General features: G+C 39.2%; 1 protein-coding gene across 2 annotated transcripts in view; it reads left to right on the top strand.

The window, feature by feature from the left end:
- Positions 1 to 17748, top strand: part of tenm1 (teneurin transmembrane protein 1) — a 289482-nt gene extending 271734 nt beyond the window's left edge. For both annotated transcript variants that reach the window (XM_022681019.2, XM_022681018.2), the window contains exons 26-32: positions 2119 to 2291; positions 2479 to 2735; positions 3794 to 4084; positions 6029 to 6419; positions 8143 to 9363; positions 11038 to 11180; positions 11362 to 17748. In XM_022681019.2, the coding sequence (XP_022536740.2) occupies positions 2119 to 2291; positions 2479 to 2735; positions 3794 to 4084; positions 6029 to 6419; positions 8143 to 9363; positions 11038 to 11180; positions 11362 to 12135 (3250 nt within the window). In that variant the 3' untranslated portion in view covers positions 12136 to 17748. The remainder of the gene's footprint in view (positions 1 to 2118; positions 2292 to 2478; positions 2736 to 3793; positions 4085 to 6028; positions 6420 to 8142; positions 9364 to 11037; positions 11181 to 11361) is intronic.
- The last annotated feature ends 616 nt before the right edge of the window (positions 17749 to 18364 follow it).

The following is an 18364-nucleotide window of genomic DNA, read 5'->3' as shown; positions in this document are numbered from 1 at the left end:
TTCTTTTTTTTTTGTAAAACGGCTTACAGAGAAACTTGCACTGATTTCTTGACTGATTTCTTTACAGAAGAAGAAGCTTGGCATAGCAACAACAGCACAAAATAGCTATTTAATTCAAAGTTATATAAATATGTGATGTTGATAATGAATAAATAACAGCAAATATGAATAAATCAGCCCTCAGCTTTTAGAGACATTTAGCTCTTCAGATAATTATATTGACCATCACTGAGAACAGTTCTGACTGTAGAACAGAACACTGCACAACAAACCCACACCAAATAATGACAGCTCCTGCTTTTACCTCTTTTATGTCTTATTTTACTTCTGTCAGACGTGTGTTTGTGTGTGTGTGTTGTTGTGTGTGAGATTATAAAGTGTTTGCGTGGGCATTTTGGGGATTGTGAATAGTACAGCTACCAATTCAAACTGAAAATGTCAGAGTCTCTCTCTCTCTCTCTCTTTTTCTCTCTCTCTCTTTTGATTGGTTTAGTGACCTTTCATACACCACACTTACCCACCCCTAACACCCTATGCACACACACGCGCGCGCACACACACACGCTCGCGCGCGCACACACACACCCCTACCGTGTGCTCAAAGCTTTATAGAACACATTTAATACGTTATGGACAGAGCGGCTGCGTCCAGAAACCCCAAAAGTGTCTCCTTTTTCCTACCGATCCTCCTCCTCTCCTCCGTGACCCGGAAACTGATTTCGTGACGCCATCTTGCCGCCTGTCCGAATACCGTAGGAGACGAAAGAAGCCGCTTAAAATTCTCCTGTAGTAGGCTTCCATTGGAGGATACATCAGTGTATCCTACTCCGGAAGACTTTTAAGGATTTTCCAATGACATCACTGCATCCACGCCCACAGAGCACGCGAAAAGCAGTGCGAGGAGCAGGCAACGCCCAAATATACGTCATAAACATATTAATTAACTAGGTTCCTTATCTAATTATACAGCCAGTAAAGCACTAATATATGTTTTTGTTTAGATAAGCTGTATGCTCAGTAAAACTTTATTAATGTTCCCATATTTGTAACATGATATATATATATATATATATATATATATATATATATATATATATATATATATATATATATATATATATATATATATATATATATCATATATATATATATGAATATATGTGTGTGTGTGTATATATATATATATATATATATATATATATATATATATATATATATATATATATATATATATATATATATATCACTGGCCAGAGGAGATGCGGCCAAAATGCCTGGGAGTAAGCAGGATTTTATTGGAATATCTGAATATTTAGCTGTGTGACAGTAATGTTCCATTGATGCTGTTTCATCTAATATTTTTTCACTTCAACATGTATGTAAAATATAATATGTATTATTTTATTTATTATTTATTAAGATTTGTTATTTGTTTTATTACATTCAATGAAATCATATTTTACTATTAAAATAATTTAATATTTACATATGCAACCTTCATCAATGGCTAATCAGGCTGCACTTTGAAGCTTGAGCTCTAGAATTTGGAATTGTGTTTATTGATCTCTCGTTTTTATTTTTGTATGTGGAGCTTTATTCAGAAGCTGTGATTGGCTGGGCAGTATCCGGCATGTGCTGAAAGTGAGCGTTGTGATTGGCTCAGTTCAACGGTAGTCAACATCCTATATAAAAGGGATCAGCTGTCCCATTTCCCCAATTACAGCTCCTTCCCTCCATTCCTCATCCTCCTCTCCTCTCCTCGATTCCTCCACCTTCTTCCGGGGTAGGAGAGGAGGAGTAGGAAAGGAGGAGTAGGAGAGGAGGAGTAGCAAAAGTTTCTGGACGCAGCCAGTGTTTCTCTTCAGCTGTGTGTGCTGTATTTTACCTATGATGCCACACTGCTCTCTAGTGGTGGAGAGCAGTACATTGCTGATAAAAAAAAATGTAAAAAAAAAAGATTTGTTAATATTTAATACTTACTATAAACTATTTAGACATTTGTTGTTATTATTATTATTATTATTATTATTATTATTATTACAGTTGTTGTGGTTAATTACAATGAATTATATTTTTTCATAATCTCTCTCTCTCTCTCTCTCTCTCTTTTTTCTACAGGTATAACTCTGATGGCCACCTCATCAATGTAACACTGCCAACGGGAGAGGTGAGCAGTCTTCATGGAGATATGGGCAAGTCCGTCAAGGTGGAGGCTTTAACTTCAAACCGGGAAAACTTCATTACCATCACCAACCACTCAGAGGACAACACCATATACACACTCAGACAAGGTGTGTGTGTGCGTTTATGCACATTGCGGTTGTGTATTGAATATTTTTTTAATTTGACCATTATCAAGTCTCATAAGATGTGAATAATGAAATATAAATAAGAAGAGAATACTGAAAATATTCTCTCTCTTTCTCTCTCTCTTTCTCTGCCTCTCTCTCTCTCTATCTCTCTCTCTCTGTTCTGCAGCTCACTCTGTCAGTGTGTATCGAGTCAGTGGTGATGGATCTCTGTGGGTGACCTATGCCAGTGGGATGGACGTTACTTTGAGCACTGAACCTCATCTGTTGCCGGGGGCGTTGCCAGGGGTGACACCAGGGGTGGTTCACCCCACTGTTGGCAGGTGCAACATCACGTTGCCGGGGGAACAGATCCACAGCATCATCGAGTGGAGGCAGAGACGAGAGCAGGCCAGGAACTACAGTACCTACGAACGCAGATTGAGGGTAACACACACACACACACACACATATATATATAGACACACATACATACGTCATATCATTACATAGCTCCTCTTTCTTTCTCAGTAGATACTGAATTAGATACTGAATAGTTCACAGCAGATACTAAATTATTCATAGCAGATACTGAATCATTTATAGCACCTACTAAATAATTCATATTTTAGATTTGATACAGATTTGAATCAGAGTACATATGGAATAATTCATAGTAGGTGCTGAATTATTGAGAGTAAAAATGAAATTGTTCATAGCTGATACTGAAAAATATATAGTAGATATTGAATCATTTATAGCAGATACTAAATCATTCATATTTTAGATTTGATACAGATTTGAATCAGAGTACATATGGAATAATTCATAGTAGATCCTGAATTATTGAGAGTAAATATGGAATTGTCCATAGCTGGTACTGAATAATTCATAGTAGATACGGAGTAATACAGACTGGATATGGAATAACTCTTAGTAGATGCTGCTTAATTCATAGTAGATGCTAAATAATTTATGTTAGATACTGAATAATGCAAGTTTGACACTAATTATTTCAGAATGGAAATATAGATAATTCATAGTAGATGCTGAAAAAATTTGATTAGATATTGGATAGTTTGCAGTTGATACTGAATTATGTTTTGTAGGTACATACTATATTTACTACCTAGTATAGGGAATATGGACTCATTAATAGGAGATACTAAGTAATGAATTGTAGATTTTGAATAATTCATAGTAGATGCTGAACAATATATAGTAGAGTCTGAATCATTGAAAGTAGATACTAAGTAATTCAGAGTAGATATAAAATAATTCATATTAGGTACTAAGAAATTCAGATTATATTAATTTTTTCATAGCAAATTCTGAATTTCTGAGTAGTTAAATAAAATTTCAAGTTCATAGTAGATACTAAATACTTTTTCGTACATAAAAAAAATGTGTTATGTATTTCAATTTCTTTTGTTTTGATTCAATGTAAAGCAATGCTGATGCTTTTTTAAAAAGAAAAACTAATTTTCTGTTTCCCTCTTTTTCAGGCTCACAACAGGAACGTTCTCTCTATAGACTATAACCAGGCGTCTCGTGTAGGAAAGGTGTATGATGATCATCGTAAGTTCACCCTGCGGCTTCAGTATGATGATCGAGGTCGGCCGGTGCTGTGGGCTCCCAGTAAGTTCAGTGATGTTCGAGTCAGTTACACCAACGACGGCCTGCTGGCCTCAATCCAGAGAGGAAACTGGAGTGAACGCAGGGATTACGACAACAGCAGGCTAATCAGCAGAACCTGGGCTAACGGCAAAACCTGGAGCTACAGCTTTCAAGAGAAGGTACAGGGAGTGTGTTTTACATGAGTTTATGTGTGTGTGTGTGTGTGTGTTATACAGTTAAAGTTGGGTGTAGAAAAAAAATCATCAGGATACTTTATATACAATAAAATAGAAAATATATACACATTAACTTACACTAAACATACACTAATTTACTGTTTCAAATAAACAAGCTGTCTGTACATAGCCTAAGAAATTAGAAATTATTATTATTATAGACATTATTACATTTTAGAATACCCCTATTTTTTATCGTCTACTAGCAGTTCAATATGGCCCAGACAAGCTGTTTTTTATTTTCTATACTCTTTGGTACAATACCACAACAAAGATATCAGTGATACTAAGGTTACAAATAGTTTTCTATAGTTTTACTTATGTTTCATTTGTAAATGAGTATAGGCCCTATTTTAGCTATTTATAGGCTGTCATGACGAGGCAAGTCTCAGACACATGCAGATACAATAAAACAGGTTTATTGATAAAAGTACAAGGGGTAGCCAATAGGAGCAGGATCAAAACCAGAGAACAGCAGCAAGAGAGAGGACATACTATAAACAAGTAACCGTCCCAGGCTCATACACAAAATGGAAATCACAGGCAAGAAAAAACGAGCGCCTTGTAAAGTGGATATACCGACAATCTCAGCAACGGGTGAAGAGGAGTGAGGGGTTTACATAGGCCAGTAAGCAGGTGTTTAGAATTCAGGTGATTTACTTCCTAAAGGTGCTGCGTTCAGTGTCATGTGATCGTGAGAGTCAGTGTGTGGTGCACCTGTGTGCTGCTCCTGTGTTTTCTGTTGCCAAGATAGCAATACAGCAGAAATTTACCTGAATACTCCTCACTTTCAGACCACCACGCACTTCATTGTAAATATATTTGTCAAGTCCAACACTATTTAAACATCAAAACAAGGTGTGAAAATAGACTGTTAATGGGGTGTAAGGTAGCAAAGAGCATACACACACACAGACACATATTCAGACACACATACATATCTTATATCATTACGTAGCTCCTGCAAATGGCTCTGGTTCTTCTCTCTTTTTTTCTGTATATACTGAATCATTCATAGCTAATACGAAATAATTCATTGCAGAAACTGAAATATTCATAGCAGATACTGAATAATTTATAGAAGATACTAAACTCATATTTTAGATTACATATGGAATAATTCATAGTAGATCCTGAATTATTGATAGTAAATATGGAATATTACATACTAAATAATTAATATTAGATACTGAATCATTCAGATTTGATACTGATTAACTCAGAGCAGATATAAATATATATAAATTCATTTACAGATTAGATATTGAATGGTTTGTAGTTGATACTGAATAATTAATTGTAGATACATACTATATCTACTACTTAGTATAGTGAATATGGACTCATTAATAGTAGATTAATTAATTAGTTGTAGATTGTGAACAATTCATAGTAGATGCCAAGATAGCAATACTCCAGAAATGTACCTGAACACACCTCACTTCCAGACCACCACACCCTTCAGCATAGATATATTCATAAATCCAACACTAACACTATCTTAACGGCTTCAGCACAAGGCGTGACAATAGACTGTTGATTGGGGTGTAAGGTAGCAATGAGCATCTCATCGCACCTTGTTAAAAAAGAAAAAAGTTTGATTATTTACTGTGCATATGATAATAACACTTGAGTATTTTGTGAATGTAGTCACCTATTCAATATGATATAAATTGTTAAATTTTAAGTTTAGGGAAGTGTAACAATGTGAGTAAGGTAGAAACTTTTTAGCCTGTAGTGACTGTAGGCTGAGAAAGGATGTACCAGTCGTGTTTTTTTCCCAGCTGGTGAAGAAAAGTGTTCAGTGGAAATCTGAAATGTTTTGAAGTATAATTTTACATTCTCTCTCTCTCTCTCTCTCTCTCTCTCTCTGTGTTTTTTATTCAGTCTGTCCAGCTACTGCTGCACAGTCAGAGGCGCTACACGTTTGAGTATGACCAGACAGACTACCTCATGTCCATCACCCTGCCCAGCATGGTCAAACACGGCCTGCAGACAGCGCTGTCCATCGGTTATTACAGAAACACCTACACACCCCCGGATGCCCCGGGTCACGCACTGGTGCAGGATTACACCCCCGATGGGCGGCTGCTGCAGACGCTGTACATGGGTTCAGGTAGACGAGTGCTGTACAAGTATAGCAGGACTTCCAGGCTCAGTGAAATCCTCTACGACTCCACGCTGGTCAGCTTCACTTACGACGAGTCGTCTGGAGCCATCAAGACTGTCCACCTCATGCAGGAGGGCTTTGTGTGTACTATACGATACAGGCAGACCGGTGAGCGCACACACACACACACACACACACATGCTTGCTACATATTGTACAATGTCTGTATACACTCTTTACTGTATGTGTTATTAACCATTGCAACCACATGGAATGTATTAGCACTACCTTTGCAAACCTAAAAAGATTACATAGTAACCCCAATAGTAATGTCAACACCCTAGCAATGAATTTCTGTACACTAGCAGCCACATAGCAACTTGGAAACCTCTATAGTCTCAGCAATCATGTAGAAAATGGAATGCACCCAAATTATTTGTGTTGATCGAAACTAAAACCAAAAAAAAGAAAAAAAAAAAAACATTTTCATCAGAGGTCTTTATTTGTTGTCTATCCTTATCTTTTTAGAAAAAGCAGTCGCAAAACTCTAAGCTAAATATCTATTAAACAGTTAACAGTTTTAATATCCCAGCAGACATGGCGACAAAGCACTGTACAGTGTTTTTGCTACATACATTTCTGTTTTTCTCAAAAGTTTAAGAAACATCATAAAAAATTGCAATTACAAACCTCTGTAGAGGGCTTTTAATTTTATACAATGGACGAAGTCACAGCAGCCATAGTGGGTTAGCCATGATGCAAGCACCCAGGCTCAGATGGGTTAAAGCAACAATGCAGGGGCGCCGAGTGTTCCAGCGGTCTAAAGCGCTGCCACTATGAGCGGGAGGTCGAAGGTTCGAACCCCCGCTCATGCAGCTTTGCCATCAGCTGCTTAGAGGGTGCAAAATTGGCTCTGTTCCCTCTGGGGTGGGTAGATGGCGCTCTCTCCCCATCACGCTTAAGGTGGCGCTGGGCGGCACGAGGCGTCTGTGAGCGGATGTATCTGAACCTAGCCGCTGTGCTTTCCTCCGAGCGCGCTGTGATGCTGTTCAGGCAATGATTCATCAGCAGCAGCTCGAAAAAAGGGGTGACTGATTTCACACGTGTCGGAGGAGGCGTGTGCTCGTCCGCATCCTCTGAGGGTCACGGGCGTCACCGGTGATGGGGACGCACAAAGGGGTGGGACAATTGGATATCCAAAATTGGGAGAAAATGGGAAAAAATCTGAAATAAAATAAAAAAAATAAATAAAAATAAAAAATGCAGACAGTTTTTCTCAGCTGGGTTTTCTCACTGATAGTTATAAATTAATCCGTATTTTCTATTAAAACACTGGAAATAGTGAACGTGTTTTTTTTCATTTCCAGGTGAATAATTTTAAATATTTGACAAACCAAACAGCAGCTGTTTAGTTATGCAAATATCAAATAGAGCACTTAATCATATCCACATTAGATGCCATAACAACCGCCTAGCAAGTGCATAGCAACCACCTAAACTGGCTGTAAAATAAACCATACAGCTGGTTAAAAAATGCAGAGTAATCACATACTACTCTAGGAACCATTCAGTAGCAAGAACCAAAGTATCTGTTTAGAAAGCACCTGAAACACCATATCAACCCATTGCAATTGCTTGACACACCACAGCAACTACCTAACACCACCCAATAAACCACCTGCAATATATTAGCAGCCACTTATCACCAACTAACTGGAACAACATGGCAACTCCATGATTACCACCTGGAGCAAATCCTGCATAGCAACTCTCTGCCAGTAGAAGAAAATTGTTACATTCTGTTTTTTATTGTCATTAAATGCTTTGTTGAACGTTTTCAAGTTTTGATTAGTATTTACAGTATTTACTTTCTCTCTCTCTTCCTTTTTAGGTCCGTTGGTTGGCCGACAGATCTACCGCTTCAGCGAGGAAGGTCTAGTAAATGCCCGCTTTGATTACAGCTACAACAACTTCCGGGTCACCAGCATGCAAGCAATGATCAACGAGACGCCGCTCCCCATTGACCTTTACCGCTACGTGGACGTGTCGGGCCGGGTCGAGCAGTTCGGCAAGTTCAGCGTCATTAGCTACGACCTCAATCAGGTCATCACCACGCACGCCATGAAACACACCAAAATCTTCAACCCCAATGGGCAGGTGGTGGAGGTGCAGTACGAGATCCTGAAGTCCATCGCGTTCTGGATGACGCTGCAGTACGATAACCTGGGCCGCATTGGGAACTGCGATATCCGCATTGGTGTTGACGGTAATATCACGCGCCGCTCGTACGAGTATGACGCAGATGGCCAGCTTCAGTCGGTTGCCATCGACGACCGGCCTCAGTGGCGCTACAGCTACGACCTTAATGGCAACATCAACCTGCTCAGTCATGGCAACAGTGCTAGGTTGACCCCACTGCGTTACGACTTGCGGGATAGAATCACGCGGCTGGGAGAGATCCAGTACAAGACGGATGACGATGGATTCTTGCGAGTCCGTGGGAACGTGGTCTTCGATTATACTTCCAACGGCCTCCTGGCGGGGGCACTGGACCGGGACAGTGGTAAGCGGGTCTGGTATCGGTACGACGGCCTGGGAAGACGGGTTTCTACCAGAACAAGTGACGGGGCACTTCTGCAGTTTTTCTACGCAGATTTGAATGAACCCACCAGAGTCACCCACTGGTACAACCACACAGCGTCTGAAATCACTTCCCTCTACTATGACCTGCAGGGCCACCTCATCGCTATGGAGATGAGCAGCGGTCAGGAGTTCTACATAGCCTGTGACGCGGCTGGATCCCCGCTAGCCATCTTCAGCAGCCGAGGCCAGGTGGTCAAGGAGCTTCGCTACACGCCTTACGGAGATGTCTACAGGGACTCTAACCCGTCATTTCAGCTCCCATTTGGCTTCCAGGGTGGACTCTACGACCCCCTGACTCGCTTGGTGCACCTCGGCCGACGTGACTATGACGTGGTTGCCGGGAGGTGGACCACACCCAATCATGACCTGTGGGCGGAGGTGAGCGCTGACCCCAAGCCATTTAACCTGTATGCCTTCAAGAACAACTACCCCCTTGGTGCCCTCCAAGACGTCACAAAGTTTACAACAGGTAAGAAATCTGAGGGTTTGTTTCAATTCAGTCTGCAAAATTTCCCTCAGTTAGAGTGCCAAGAGAAAATAAAATAAGTACAATTAAAGTATGTATGAATTCTACCAGTCAGGTTGTAAGGAACAGTAAAGCCACTCCGCTGATGTACAGCTTTAAAAAGGAGTTTCAGTGAAGTTTCTCCAGCATCAAGGTAGGAGCAGTATTAGCATTAGCCGCTAACAGCAGTGCTAGCTCTTTCACCATTCAGAGAAGAGTATATTGGACTGAAGCCTGCGCATTTACAATGTTAAAACAAGCTACGTGAGATGAATCGCTAGCTGATAGCTCCCTGGCTTACCGCAATACCCTGGCTTACCGGGATCCTCAGTGTAGCGCTGTTGGGCGGCATTTAGTAGCACTAAGCGCTGTTAAAAACGCTAAAATACTGGTAATCTAAGCTTACTGTAAGTAAAGGGAAATGCTTTACGCACCAAAATAAACAGTTTTCAGGAGAGAAATCTGTGTAGAATAACATCCAGCACTCATTTGACTTTGATGTTGCTTAAAATACACCTTATAATTCAGTGCGCATTATAATCCAGTGCACCTTACATCTGAAAATAGACCAGAAAATAGACGTTCATTGGCAGTACTTTTTATAGGCCAGAAAATATGGTAAATATGCTTACTAAACTTGCATAAATTGTTAAGGTAGGCCTTATTCTCAAAATCAGATTGGGTTTACTGGTAAAGCAATAATAATGAGAGTATCAGCTTAATCATTTTGAAATTATACTAAAATAAGGAGATTAAAAAAGACCAATGACAGCCATACATAAATGCTCATATTTGTAATATGTGTTATGACTGTGGACAGCCTTTAAGTCTTTAACTTAGCTCTTTTAAATGGTTCATAGATGCCTCTAAATAGGCCAAATAGTAAATGTTACTCACAGGTGGCCTTTGGTTTTTGGGGACACGCAGGAATTGAAACGAGGGAAGTAGTCCATCAAGAAACTATTAAACTGAGAACCGAGACAGAGAAATGGTTTTGGGACGAATCTCACGTGATTCATTACACAAACCAAACAACACAGTTCTCTCTGGAAAATCTCTACAATGATTAGGCAACTAGTGATCTAGTTCCTACCCTTTGTGCGCTTTCACTATCCAAATTAAATGTTTATGTTTATAATGCTTAATCAGCTAGTCTTCGGATACTTGTGTTTAAAAATCTAGAACAATTCCAAAGACATCAGGTTTATGAATATACTGTACATTGTAAATAATTGTAAAAAAAAAAAATAATAGAGGTGTGTCCAGACTTTGGACTTGTACTCTACATAAACCCCATAAGAGTAAGTATATAGCTATTACTATATAGAGGGTGAGTCAAAAGTTGCTGGACACTATTTTATTTCAAGATGGCAGCAATGATCCACACATCTGGACCCTTAAAGATAGGCCCCCTCACCCATTAATTGCTGAGGTATTGAGAGGTATTGATGTTTTCCTTTTCGTTAAAATTCTTCGACTCACCGTGTATATATTAAATATGCTCCATAGTGATTCTGTGGAGTTTGTGTGTGTAATATTTTTATAGACTTTAGACTTATTAAAATATTGCATAACTCATTTATATAAACTGTGCATTAAGCTGCACCTACCTGAAGTCGTTTGTCCATCCCTGTACAGATATTAGCAGCTGGCTTCAGCTCTTTGGCTTCCAGCTTCACAACGTGGTTCCCGGGTTCCCCAAGTTGCCGGTGGAGAACACAGAGCAAACGTACGAGATGATGAACGTTCAGAGCCGCACGCACAGCTGGGACCCCAGCAAGGTAACTGTACTGCTGTATTCAGTACTGGTGAAATTTGTACGGCAGTTTTTTTTTGGGGGGGGGATTTGAGTTTGGGTTACATTAAGCCCTGTTTGAATCTTGCTTTTCTCTGTTCATCTTTTCCTCTTTTATTTTCTCTCTGTCTCTATCTGTCTGTCTTTGTCTCTGTATGTCTCTTCAGGTCGTTCTTGGTATCCAGTGTGAGCTTCAGAAACTCCTGCAGAACTTCATCTCTCTGGACCGCCTCCCCATGACCCCGGCCAAAAGCAAGCCTGGAGGTCTACGAGGGCGGAGCCCGAGATTCTCTGCCCTTTCCTCCATCTTCGGCAAAGGTGTGAAGTTTGCCGTGTGCGCCGACGGAGTGATCAGTGCTGAGATCATCGGTGTGGCCAGCGAGGACAGCCGGCGCATCGCTGCGGTGATGAACGGCGCAGTGTACCTGCGGGGAGTGCGCTTCACTGTGGATGGCCGAGACACGCATTATTTCACCAAGGACAGCCCACTGGAGGCTGACCTGGGCGTGGTCTGGGGAGGAAGTGGAGCTGCGGGGGGAGGGGCCAGGGTCCTAGAGAATGGCGTCAATGTTTCGGTGTCTCAGATGAGCGCAGTGGTCGCCGGGGAAACGAGGAGATTTGCAGATCTGGTTCTCCAGCAGGGGGCGTTGTGCTTCAACATCCGCTATGGGGCAACGCCGGACGAGGAACGAACACGAGTGCTGGAGGGTGCGCGGCTCAGGGCGGTGACGGGGGCGTGGCTGCTGGAACAGAGGCGGGTCAGGGATGGGGAAGGAGGGGCGAGGGTGTGGACAAATAAGGAGAAGGATGAGCTTCTGTCAGATGGGCACGTCTCGGGTTATGAAGGATTTTACGTTTTGCCGGTCGAACAGCATCCAGAGCTAGCGGACAGTCCGTTTAACATACAGCTGATTAGGCAGACTGATGCAGGACGTAGGTAACGGCGGCATCACACAACACACACACACACACACACACACCACTATAACAGAGTGATTCATTTCTGGTCTAGAAGGTTCTAGGAGATCAACAGAGGTGAGTGATATTCTTACTGTAACACACCTGGTTCTCGGAAGCAACAAAATCATACTAAAGTCTTAATAACAGATTTTAATACACTACAGTATATGTAATGTTCATATAAGCTGTATCATTCAGACAGACACAGAAAACAATGGCTTCTGTCGTTCATTATAAAATGTTTGATGGTGCTCTATCATGTTTCTATTATCCGTACAATCATTCTGACCAACTGTAATCCACAACAGGGGGCATATGAGATGATGTGGCTACTATTGTCTATTTTATAGAGCTATTTTATGTTTGAATAATTCCCACAACCTGTCTACATGAGCAAAGCTACTATTCTACTTGCTTTCTAATTGTTTGCTCCATGAAAGACCAATGCAGAACATTATAAGTAAGAAAAACAACAAAAGGCAAAGAACAGAAGAACCTGGACCCAGTACTATCAGCCAGTGCTGCCAAAAATATCAGATCATTTATTAGAACGATCAGTGAATCTCCAGGATTACCAGGTGTGTTGGAGAAGGGAAATCACTAACTATGCTGGTATTTGATTTCTGCAGTCAGAAATGAAGACCTCTGCACTATAGTATCTCAGCTTTTTTCTATGAAGTAGACAAGACAAAAGGTCTTTGAAATGTGACAGATGATTGGATTGTATTATTTCAGTTTTTTAAGGATGTGCACTATTCGTGAGTTTTACCTTTGTTTGATTTTTATATATCATTTTCTGTGTTCAATTTTTCATTGAAATACTGTTTGTGGCTTAGATGTTCTTACACGCGAAAGGACCTTCGGTTTCCAATCAAAGGCCTTTAGGTTTTCTATGTGCTGAGAAGATTAGGAAATCCCCCTTGTGAATAATCAAACTGCAGTCTTATTATTGTGGAGCATTCAGCAAGTCTCGAGTGTTACTATTCAAGGTAAAATTTACGAACATGAATATCGGACCGGACAAAAGACCAGAGACTTCAGATCAATGGATGGAGCATTCACTCAGTTCAGGATAATTGAATGGAAAAGGTCAAAATGACCTTTCAGGGTTTGTTAGTTTGTTTGTTTTTTCTTCAGATATGCTTGGTATTAAAATGCCCCATAAAATCAACTTTTAAAATGAAATTTACTTTTTGGAATTTCCCAACGTCATTTTTTTGGAGGTCTTCCGGAATTATTGGTTCTAAATCATTGGCTCAAATAATCTTCCTCAATCAGCTGTTCAAATGGCCTTTCGGGACTGACTATCTCTTCTGGGATCATCTCTTCACATGGCCTTCACATGGGATCACTGATTTAGATCCCCTTCTGAAATCATTGAATCTGTTTAAATGGATTCTGTGGATTAACAGTAAAAATGGCATTCCAGAATCCTTGGTTCAAATGGCCTTCCAGAATCCTTGGTTCCACTGGCCTTCCAGAATCATTGGTTTAAATGGTCTTCTGGAATCATTGGTTCGAATGCCCTTCTGGAATCATTGGTTCAGTTGGCTTTCCAGAATCATTGGTTTGAATGGCCTTCCGAAACCATTGATTTGGGAAGGCCATTCGAATCAATGATTACGGAAGGATTACGAACCATTGATTCGGGAAGGCCATTCGAATCATTAATTCGAATGGCCTTCCCGAATCAATGGTTCGAATAGCCTTCCAGAATCATTGGTTCAAATGCCCTTCCGGAATCATTGGTTCAGATGGCCTTCCACACTCATTGGTTCAGATGCCCTTCCGGAATCATTGGTTTGAAAGGCCTTCCTGAATCATTGGTTCGAATGGTCTTTGGGAATCATTTTTCCGAATGGCCTTCCAGAATCATTGGTACAAATGGCCTTCCACTATCACCTGTCAAAACCCCATTCCGGAAGCATCTGCTGTCTTCTGGAATAGTGGTTTTAACTGCCTTCTAGAATCATACGTTAACACGTTAAAACGGCCTTCTGGAAACACTCGCTATAATGGACTTCCAGACTCGTCCGTCCGGAATCACTCCGGAATCACCTCTTCAGTCACCTTCCTTAAATGACTTTGCGTTCTGGATTTACTTTGTTTAAATGGGCTTTTCAGAATCTCCCGTTTAAACAGCCTTCCCGGATCCTTCAGTTTCCACGTCTGCTGCTGACTGTGAGGCCAGTGCTGCCTGTGCCTGCAAACTACTGATAATGACTGTGATGCTAGGAGACACAGGGAGATGTATATAGTTCTTTAGCAAGTGCTGAACCACACGACATACTGCTTAAGCTCTACAACCAACTGACTTCAGGTATCAGGTTTTACCTTCACGGAAAAGGGAACCCAATCAAAGAAACCTGGTCACCCCCCGGACCTTGGAACCTTGGAACTGCTGGAGATATGGAGTTTGTTTCACTACCGACGGATTAGAGATGTGTTCATAAAGCTGTTAAATAGCAAGAAAAAAAAGTGTTTTTGATAAAATTGTGTACAGTGTACTTTTTGATATGTAGAGATATGAAATGTTATCTATGTGGAACTCGTGCCTTTCCGCTCTAAAGGAAAACGATAGCAAGTACGGAGTTGTAAATCACCCACACAGTGTATGTTTCAGTATTAGCTGTATGTTTTTTTTAAAGGTTGTGTTATGACTCGACAGTCCCGACAGCTAGCAAACGTCCAAAAGAACAGCGCTAAGCTAACGGCGCTAAGGTGGAAAAGGGCGTTCGAGATACAAAGATGTTACTGTCGAATGTGCGTTTGATTCTCTGAATTCTCTGGAACTGGAATGAATTGTATTTATTTGGTTTGAGACTTTGGTTTGAGGCGTTAAGTGTCTGCACACCACGGTTGGCTAAGATTTACCTGTGTGTGCATGAATTATTTCCCAGTAATGAACAGAACAGCGGTCATCATTTTAGCAGCTTTGCATTTATAAAGAAAAGTGTTTACATGGTTTTACCTTCCTCAGTTTAGCTAGACCTTTTTTTAAACTTATGGTCCAGTCGTTGATTCATGTTATGAGAAACTACCTTGGGTTGGATTTTGATGGATTTTTGTGAGCAGCGTCCTAAAAATAAAGGTACTTCAAAGAATTCTTTGAACGATGCCATATTAGAACCGTGTTTTGTTCCTAAAAAGCCTCATGTTTGTTTAAAAAAAAAAACTATTTAAATTGGTAAAGAACCTTTAAAAGATTCTGCAAACACATCACTGTTACAAGTATGTTTTTTATGGCATCAAAGAACCGTTTGCAGCATCTTTATTTTTATAAGTGTGAACAAGTTAATGGAGATGCATGTGGTTTGTATGGGGCATCCAAGTGGGCTACGATTTAAGCTTTAAATATTGAGCCCAAAAATTATGATGATGAAACGTATTATATTAATATTTTTGAGAACGAAACACTATAATAATAAAATAAATAAATAATAATTTAAAAAAAAAATGATAAAAACAACACCCATCACAATGTTGGCTCGACCAGCCACAAATTGGCTACCTTGCTTTTGCACTTATATTTTTAATACTTCTGAAGATGAGAAAAATACAATGAACTGACTATTTATTACACTTGTAAAGTAATTTATTATACTTAAAATTATATAAATTAAAGGTCATTTGTAATTTAAGTACTAATATAATTGTAGATTGGGTTGTACTTGAGTCCTAAAGCAGACCACAAGTCGGCAATCAAAGGTTATGTCCTGCAAAATGCACATTAACTGATTATAAGGTCATTATTTAATGGAAAGGCTCTCAGGACGTTACCTGTTTGTGGTCTATACAGTGTTATCTGACACATTCTGAAACTGAAGTGTATTTATCCTGTCGACACAATGAAGAGAAATCTTTAATTGACATGATAAGACAACAAGATACCTTTACTTTAATAAAAAAAAAAACAAGTTCAGCCATTTATTTCCAGTATAAGAGCAGGAAATTCATTCTCCAGTATTGTTTTATGTTCGAGATATCCCTGTGTATTTATGAAAAGGATGACTAAAATGCAGCCTCTGAGTTAAAGGGAGAACATAAAGGTGTTTGAGACGGTCTCGCTTGAGAAATTAGAACCTTAAAGCCACAATCAGTTTGTATTAATGTGCATAAAATTACAGTTGAAGTTGATTGGAGGATTTGCAGCTGTGTTCACTCCAGAACAAATTACATACCAAGCTATGACAGGCACTGCACTTTCATTTCATTACACATGCATAAACATTGAACAATGTGTTTATAAAGCAGTGCTTCAGCGTTTCTCAACAGCTTATTTTTACTATCAAGCTAAAATCTATGTATGTTCATATTTGACATTTTTTAGGTTTTGTCATAATGTGATTCTGGCAGTTGTAAAAAAATTAAAATGTCAAATCGCTCAAAATTAATGATTTTTTTTCTTCATTTTTACTTTAACTATCACTGAAAGTTAAAAGCTGCTTTTTTGCCCCTAAATAAAAAAAAAAAACTAAAAGAAAAAAATTAAGATACCAGAGAAGATGAAGTTAATGTCATTATATTGACATTGAGGCCATTAAACAAAATGTAGATCTTGTGTTTTATCTTATTTTTTTATTTATTCCCAAATTTGTAGATTTTGTAGATGTCAAATCTCCATAAATACAAATACAACAAGTGTCTGTTACAATTATAACACTTTCCTGCAGGGTGCTGATATCTACATAAAGCTTATATTTAATAGATTACCCTACTTTAATGATAAATGTACAGTATTTAACCACTAAATTCTAAAAAGCATGTGTACATTAAGTGTACATTAAAGCTGCTTTTGTTGTAGTGTTTTTTTGCAGTGTGTTTCACCACTAGGGGCCCTGTCTTACAGCCTGTGCTGTAGTTGTGTTGCGTTGCTCATTGCTGTCTAAAACCCCAACAACAGTCTATTTTCATCCCATCCGCCTGTGCCGCTAGATCAAGCTGTGCAGGGCGTGATTGACGGCTCCCCTATAGGTTGCTGAAATAGGGCCCCGATAGTGTTTGAACAAGTGATTCTTGTTCGAATAAACCTTTATAAATGGTTATGTAGGTTTATATCAGCTGTCATGGGAATATTAGCTGGAGGTCATATTAAGCTGGTTAGCCTATAGTCCTATAGTGAAGCAGCCTTATATCCATTCCTTCATCACATCCTTCATAAAACATTTTATGAAGATGTTTTACGTGCAAACTATCGGTTTATAAATGCATTATTCAGTTCAGTGTCTATGCATGTGCAATGGCATCCCAATGTAGGCAGCCTTAGTGTTTAAAATGAAATAAAATGAATCACTTTTTATTAAAGTATTTCCACAGGCTACATTTACATTATATTGTGAAATGCAGAACCTGAAGACGAATAATAATAAGATTTTATTAAGAGTCTGATACAGATGAAGAATTGTCTGATTGTGGCTTTAAGTGGCTGAAGTGTCTCTATCTTTATTTCCTGACCTGCTGTGCTCTGAGAGCTGTTGAATGACTGGCTGTGATGCATAAGGTTAATTAAGAGCTGTAGAAAACTTCATATTTGAAGACAAGGTACTTTGGGCATCAAGACTTTTGATAAATAAATATGTAAATTGTACAATTCAGCCTGTTTGTGTTTTGCTTCTTTAATTGAGCCCTATTAGAATGCAATGATAAAGGTTCACATTTATGTTTTCACCTGGTTTCATTTTATCAGGATACAGGGAATCAAGGCTTGCTGATCGCTTGAGAAGGAGATGAAAATCCAAATTACCTTTGTACTGAAATGAACATTTTGATCTAATGCTGTTTACTGTATGCTAATTAGTTTTTTTCACTGGTTTTTATTCATTTAAACATTTTTTTCCTTTATTGCAGGCTAAAAACATGACAGAATGCTTAAAAAGATATTTGAATAATGTAAATCACTAAATAAAGATAAATAGGAGTGATATGTTTTTTTATACTGCAATTCAGATTTTTGTAACACTCAAGCAAATACTAACAATAAGTTCAGATTGTAGAATAATAACTTAAACGACATAGTTTTAAGCACATGAGTGCTTAATATTGTCCGCCTTTAAAAATGTGTTAATTAGTTTCTTAATGTTAAATCTGGTTTCGTTTTTTTACTGTAGTTTGGACTCTGGTTAAGTTTCTCCATTCTGAGAGGAAACTGGTGGTTTCATGAAAAAGGAAATGCTGTCAGTTTTATCAGATAACACCTTAAACCACAGCGTG

The sequence above is a fragment of the Astyanax mexicanus genome, chromosome 1 (assembly GCF_023375975.1).
Source record: "Astyanax mexicanus isolate ESR-SI-001 chromosome 1, AstMex3_surface, whole genome shotgun sequence".
Lineage (NCBI taxonomy): Eukaryota > Metazoa > Chordata > Actinopteri > Characiformes > Acestrorhamphidae > Astyanax > Astyanax mexicanus.
The sequence above is the reverse complement of the archived record's forward strand: the minus strand, read 5'-3'. Positions and strand labels throughout refer to the sequence as shown.